The 6,890-nt window shown below is 42.9% G+C and overlaps 1 protein-coding gene across 3 annotated transcripts; it reads left to right on the top strand.

Annotated features, from left to right (window-relative positions):
* DRG1 (developmentally regulated GTP binding protein 1) lies at window positions 1–5,641 on the top strand. Of its 3 annotated transcripts, none has more exons than XR_008236548.1 (10): window positions 6–262; window positions 471–594; window positions 1,275–1,450; window positions 1,848–1,917; window positions 2,482–2,651; window positions 3,406–3,536; window positions 3,745–3,912; window positions 4,695–4,827; window positions 4,911–5,033; window positions 5,515–5,641. XR_008236548.1 is itself a non-coding variant. In XM_052796265.1 (10 exons), exons 1-10 carry the CDS (start codon window positions 221–223, stop codon window positions 5,612–5,614), a joined length of 1,020 nt encoding a protein of 339 aa, XP_052652225.1. In that variant the 5' UTR covers window positions 6–220; the 3' UTR covers window positions 5,615–5,641. The 3 variants fall into 3 exon arrangements, 2 of the variants coding, with proteins under 2 accessions (XP_052652226.1, XP_052652225.1); XM_052796265.1 differs by lacking the exon at window positions 4,695–4,827 and having other exon boundaries at window positions 1,275–1,295; window positions 1,380–1,450; XM_052796266.1 differs by lacking the exon at window positions 4,695–4,827 and having other exon boundaries at window positions 1–262.
* The last annotated feature ends 1,249 nt before the right edge of the window (window positions 5,642–6,890 follow it).

The following is a 6,890-nucleotide window of genomic DNA, read 5'->3' as shown; positions in this document are numbered from 1 at the left end:
GAGGAGGGGAGTGGGGGGGGAGGGCGCGCGCCCGCCGCGAGCTCCTTCCCGCCTACCGCTGAGGCGCGCTCCCGCGGCTTCTCGCGAGCCCTGGCCTCGCTCCCGCGAGAAACCGCTGCGCGCCTGCGCGGTGCCGAGGCCGGGGCCGGGCCTGAGGAGAGGAGCTGCGTGTGGTGGTGGCTGCCGGCCGGGGCCGAGACCGAGGAGACCTGCCGCCAAGATGAGCGGCACGTTGGCCAAGATCGCGGAGATCGAGGCTGAGGTAACGCGACGACCTTCTCCCCCGCCGGGGTTGGGCCAGGCACGAAGCGCTAGACGGGGCGGCCGCTGTGCCGCTCCGTGAGGCGGTGACAGGGCCCTGCCGGCGCCGTTGGGGTCGTGAGGCGCCGCGCCGGAGCGGGGCGGGGGGTGGGCGTGCGTCCCGGCAGAGGCTCTCCCGGTGGCGAGTCCTCTGTTCCGTCCTCTTGCAGATGGCCCGGACGCAGAAGAACAAGGCCACGGCTCACCACCTGGGGCTGCTGAAGGCCCGCTTGGCCAAGCTACGCCGGGAGCTCATCACCCCCAAGGGAGGCGGCGGCGGCGGCCCCGGGGAAGGTGCGTTGTTCTGCGGGACGGCTCCGGCCGCCTCGGAGGCCTCTGCAGAAGTGGCCGCTCCTAACTGCCGAAGTGTGGGGTGTGTGACGGAAATCGATCTAAGGGGGGCGGCTCCCGTCCGCTTAAGTCGTGTCAGACTGTCTGCGGAATAAATCGGAGCAACCTTCTTCTCTCCCTCTTGTCATTCCTGGTACAGGAACTTAGCCATGGTTTGTGGCCCTTTGTAGGGCTTTGGGGTGGAGCCGTTGTTGAAGTGTAAATGAAAGGGCTTCTGCATTTTGGCTAATATAATCTCGTATTTGCAGAAGTCTTAGGGGTTTTACATGAAGAAGCGTCTTGTAGCAGCCACCTGTTTTTATATGTAAAGGTGTGAACTGTCTAAGCTGTAGTGCTGAAAGGGAATGCTCCACCTACTCTCAAGTCAAGTATAGCCCACCAGGAAGCCTTGCAGCCTACACTTTATTGACAGGTCCATGCCATGGAGTGTTATACAGACAAAGTGGTGCAAGGCAATGTAGATTATGAACTCTTTGTTTCATACTCTCTTCCTTCTCGTAGGGAAGCTTACCTGGCTTTCACTCAGGCAATATTATTAAAAGTAATAGCGGGACTGCTGTCCAGAACCTTAAAAGATAGAAAATGTCAATCTTTAAATGAATATTTTTGCTCCTTATTTGCAGGTTTTGATGTTGCAAAGACAGGTGATGCGCGGATTGGGTTTGTGGGTTTTCCATCAGTGGGGAAATCTACTCTTCTAAGTAATCTTGCTGGTGTATACTCTGAAGTGGCAGCATATGAATTCACTACACTAACTACTGTGCCTGGAGTCATTAGATACAAAGGAGCAAAGATACAGGTGAGATCTTTTTGTGTCTGTGAGGATATAGATGCCGTGTTAATGGCTGAATGGTCTAGCCTGACATTAGCAGGTTAGAAGTGACTCGTAGAAGTGCTTGAGAATACATTGGAAATGCTTCCATGAGGTACTAATTTTACCCTGCTTTCCACTTTGTTCTGGGGAGAAGTTCCTGTGGTAGTCCTCATATTCTCCATGAGATGATCTCTTCCTTGTACCGACAGGGCACATGGGGTAATACAATATATAAGAATCAAAGGGGAAACAATTTTGCCATATTCTGTTCAGATTTGCAGTAGAGTCAGCTGTTTTAGGAGAAAGGTGAAAGTAGGATTTATTTTCTCCATGAAGGAAAGTATTTTTCTCATGACTTACTTTCCTTCCTCTGAACAAATAGCTACTTGATCTCCCAGGAATTATTGAAGGTGCCAAGGATGGTAAAGGCAGAGGACGGCAAGTCATTGCAGGTGAGTATATTAGAGCTGGAGGCAGCATCCTATCCCTGGTTCAGTTAGTACAGCTTATGAGAATGAAGGGTTGAATCACCATTTCTGATGTCTTTAAAAAGCTGAATTGTATGCTGGAATTGAGCTGCCTACTGTGAAGCAGTAGCCATTTTCATTTCGGTCTGTTTTCAGTTCTGGCTTTATGCATTTGCTGAGTTTGTGCTTGTTGACACTGCAGTGAAAGTGTATTACCAATTTTGAAGGCAGATGTGATCCCATGTTAAGCAAGACATGCTGTCTTCATTTCTTTACCTAGGTTATTGTCATCAATCTGGGGTCTGAATGTAGACAGGAAAGATTTTTCCAGCCTCTGTGATTCTTGTAACATGTCAGGATCTGTGTATCAGTGATGCTTGGCCAGCACTACAAACGTCGGTCTTATACTGGAATTTAAAAATAAGCAATGTACTGGCCTTTAGGGTTTTAGTATTGTCATCAGCCCACTGAGCCATATTTTATGTTGTTTTGTCTCAGATTGTGTGAACGTACTTTTTCGAGAGATTACTTTCTTTTTCTGATTCTTAGTTGCTCGAACCTGTAATCTCATTCTGATTGTTCTGGATGTGCTGAAACCCCTTGGTCACAAGAAAATCATTGAGAATGAACTGGAGGGATTTGGAATTCGTCTGAATAGTAAGCCCCCTAATATCGGATTTAAAAAAAAGGATAAAGGAGGCATTAACCTTACAGCCACAGTAAGTTGGAAGTTTTCTTTAACGAAAAAAAAAAATTGCTTGAAGAAAGAGGCATTTGCAGTTAATGGTATGCTTGGGACCATTCCTGTGCTGTGACTTCTTTAGAAGCTGAGCTGCTGTATTGTGCTGTAGTCAGTTACTTTTCTTGGAGGCCATCCGTACCTGTCTTGGGAGCCTGACCACCTCCTCATCCCCAAATCAGAGGCTTGGTTGCTTTCCAACAATTACACGATCCGAGGCCCAAAGGAGAGTGTGCAAAAACTGACTCTCACTTGGTGGCTACAGCATTCTTCTGGAGAAGGTTGCTCAGAGTTCCAGGCCTTGCAACCTGGACTACTCCTCATTTCCCATTTACCACTGATTCTTTAAAAGCGTGAAATAGTCAGAGATACCAAAAATCAGAACTCTGCTCTGGGATCTAAGTACCTAACATGTAGCTGTCTGGGCACTGGACTAGTAGATACATGGGTTTGTATCGCAACTGGTCCCAGATTGACAGGAAACACTACTTCTGAAATGTCTGATTGCAGCTATTAGTGGGGCATTAATATAAATAAAGCTGTTACAATTTAAATCTTTTTTTCCCTCTCCGGAGGCTAACTATGGTAAAATCATGGTCAAGTCCAATAAGTTACAAAGCAGCTATTATTTCTAGTAATCTATATGCAGCGATTGCTAGGTGATAGCATTATTAATTGTTATACTTGATTTGACTGTAAACTCTTCCATTCCTTAATGCTGTGCCTACGTTCAGTGTCCTCAGAGTGAGCTGGATACTGAAACAGTGAAGAGCATCTTAGCCGAGTACAAAATTCACAATGCCGATGTCACGCTGCGCAGCGACGCCACTGCTGATGATCTAATTGATGTTGTTGAAGGAAACAGGTACTGTTGGGACCCTGGCTTTGGCATACCTGCAGTTTGTATTACAGAGAAAAGAACTGTCTCTCAGGTTTGCTTCCCACAGAAGCTAAGCTAGCAATGTGGTATCAACATAGGAATATTCTTTTAAAAAAATGAAGTTTTTCTTTCCAATGAAGGTAGCAGTGTACTGCTGCTACGCTGCTGTAATGGTATTTCCTTGTCTTTGCAGGGTTTACATCCCATGCATTTACGTCCTAAATAAAATTGACCAAATTTCCATTGAGGAACTAGATATTATTTACAAAGTACCCCACTGTGTACCAATATCTGCTCATCATCGCTGGAACTTTGATGATCTGCTGGAGAAAATTTGGGACTACTTGAAGCTAGTACGAATGTGAGTCCCAGTTGCTGCCTTCTGTGGAGTTAAGTGTAAGGCTGAGACTGAAGAATGTCTCAAGAATGGATGAATGATGATTATTTTATAATGGTTTTCTATTAGCTTAGAACTCTAGCTTTCAAATGATGATGTCTTTTGTCACTGAAGTATGTTTACTCTGTAAATCAGAAATTGTGCTCCTCTTGTCTGTTGTGTGATGGACAGAGTTTCTTAAGAGTCACAAGTGCTATGTTTTGAACTTGTAGGGGAATTAAATGAGGACCTTGTGAAACCAAGTCCGAAGTACCTCTTAAAAAATTCCTGAAAGCATGGAATTCTAGTCAAACTTAGTGAAAAGTTGTGAATTTCAGAGGTAGTCCTCTATTCAGGCTGTCATACATTCAGCTGTCTTAACAGAACTGAATTTAGTTCTTCATCTAGCATTTCAGATATTTTTACTATAAATTATTCCAGGTTTACCTCATACTTCTAATGCATTTCTTTGGATGAATTTATTAATGAATCTATTCATACTCATAATACAGTAATTGTAGTCTTTGAAACTTGTATCTATCTTCCTGTGACAATATAAAAGCTACTGTAAAAAGGGATTTAGTATGTCTAGGTATCTGGGCTATAGACTTCAACAGTTTTTTTCCTAATATATGTTGAGTTTTTTAGAGAAAAAAAAAATCACAAGTCAGAACTATAATACTGTAGAAGTTCTTTTCCATCAACTGTTCCTGTTTCATCTTCTTCTAAGCAACTACAGAAAGCTCAATAGTGAAAAACCTTTGCAGTTACAAGGGAGAACCTGCTGCAGCCATTGGCTACCCAGATGCATTTTCAGCTTACAAACACCGAACAATTTACAGAGTATCTGTTGTCACCACTGAAATAGTGGAACTCGGCACAAGTGCCCAGGATGACAGAGCAAATGACCTATGAAATTTCATGATGGGTTGAAAGAGACAGGGAGGTTTTGGTATTGACCGACTGTTCCATCTGCGTTACAGCTACACCAAACCTAAAGGGCAACTCCCAGACTACACCTCTCCTGTGGTACTACCTTACTGCAAGACAACAGTGGAGGATTTTTGCATGAAGATCCACAAAAATCTCATTAAAGACTTTAAATAGTAAGTATTATTGTAAAAGAATAATTTATAGACAGTAGAAAATAATCTGCCTCTTGGTATATTCTTTCAGTCTCCTGTAAACTAGAAAGGAAAAGAGGATTTGATGGTTTTTCATGTTGAATGGAATAGATTTGCCTATGACAATTGATGCTTAAATTACTATAGTTTATGTTCCTATGCACTTTTCTGGATAAATTTCCTCTATGGGGAAAATGTTTTCCTTTATATTTGAAAGTAGCGCTAGATGCAGCATTACGGGCCATTGCCTGTATGCACAAGTATTTTCGATGACTTCATACTTTGTTTTGATCTGCTTGTACTCTGGTTCACACAGACCACTCATCCAGGTACTTGCAAGAGAACAAAAATAGCTCTTAAGCATTGCTTTCTGTATTAGCTTTGTGACAGAAATAGCTGTTGTTCTGCTGTTTGCGTATTATACTTCTAAGCCTTTCAAATTTGATTTCTCTTCTCCTTTCAGTGCACTGGTCTGGGGTTCATCTGTTAAACACAACCCTCAAAAAGTTGGTAAAGACCATACTCTTGAAGATGAGGATGTTATTCAGATTGTGAAGAAATAAAGTTGTTCTTGCATGGTTTGCCACTCCGCCTGAAACTTGTCATTAGTTCTAAGTGGCAAAGAACAGGCTATTTCTATCAAATCTGTAACAAATGGGTATTGTTGGTTTTTTTTTTATGGTAGTACCACACTGCATGGTAAAACTGATGTTTCTGGTCTACTTGTACTGCAGCGTCCCATTCTGGGAGAACTTAACATATGAGAAACTCACATTAAGTGACTTTCACAAGGGCACAAACCTTATGAGGAAGCTTTGATGCCTGGGATCATTTTCTGCTGCATGTGTCTTTCCAAATTGGAAAAAAAGTTCACACATCAGGAATTATGTTCTTCTAAATTAGAACAAAACACAAAAAGCAGAGGCTAGAGAACCATATCTTATGAAACAGTGCTAGAAGAGAGAGTTCTAGCTCTAGCTACCTTAATCTGAAGTGTTCTTGTTTGAATACTTCAAAGCTAGTAGTAGTCCTGTGGCTGTGGAAAAGAGGGTAGGTTCTGTGCATGAGCAGTCACTTTTTCAGCTGTTTATACTAGTGGAAGTAAACTAGATGCTTGTGTTCTACTGTGTCAGTGACTGGAAACTTTAAAAAAAAATTAAAAAGAATTCCCCCTTAGTTTAGAGAAGTCAAGTTGCACAAGAGAAGCAGGCTGCTGTAAAAGCAGCAGTTCTATTGCTTTTTTAATAGAAATGAATAAAGTTAGAGCTCTAACATGAGCAAAAAGCTTATCAAATGTATTACACTCTAGCATTTGCTCTCCTACAAAAAGGAAGTAGAGTGTCAAAAATGCTCCCTCTCACGTTAGGACACATGCAAAAAGAGAAGTACAGTGATTTCAGACACCCATTCAAGCACTAAATCCTTGCAACAGTGGTTGCTACTCAGCTTGTTAAGGAAGTGTTCAAGCCTTGGTTCTACTCCAAGCATTTTCCCTTTTATTTTTTCTAAGCTTGGAAGTAAGATTCCTGCATAAGTGAGCTGAACTACTGCAGATGTGCTGGGGCTATCAGCCTTGACTGGAAGGGGGCAGAGTTAAAGCTATGAACAGTGAACCTCATTCACCCTTTTTTTAGAGCTGGTTGATTTTACAAGTTCTTCTAGTACACTGGAATCTCATTCCTTACACTTAACCAAGGCTATAAAAAAATTGAAACGCAGCAATTTCATTGTATGTCTTCAGTGAGGCCGGTTACCTTCATCAAAGCAGACTGTTCCTCTCCCCCACATGGAAGATAAAACTAAAGTTGAAATTTTCTGCAGATTCAGCTCAAAACATGG

Source organism: Harpia harpyja, chromosome 9 (assembly GCF_026419915.1).
Source record: "Harpia harpyja isolate bHarHar1 chromosome 9, bHarHar1 primary haplotype, whole genome shotgun sequence".
Taxonomy (NCBI): Eukaryota; Metazoa; Chordata; class Aves; order Accipitriformes; family Accipitridae; genus Harpia; species Harpia harpyja.
The sequence above is the reverse complement of the archived record's forward strand: the minus strand, read 5'-3'. Positions and strand labels throughout refer to the sequence as shown.

What these genes read in the sequence shown, in the direction of transcription:
- DRG1 (XM_052796266.1), top strand. Translation starts at nt 221, where the DNA reads ATGAGCGGCACGTTGGCCAAGATCGCGGAGATCGAGGCTGAG. An exon ending in CGGCGGCGGCCCCGGGGAAG is followed by an intron (nt 595 to 1,274) that starts GTGCGTTGTTCT and finishes CCTTATTTGCAG; the next exon opens with GTTTTGATGTTGCAAAGACA. An exon ending in ACAAAGGAGCAAAGATACAG is followed by an intron (nt 1,451 to 1,847) that starts GTGAGATCTTTT and finishes CTGAACAAATAG; the next exon opens with CTACTTGATCTCCCAGGAAT.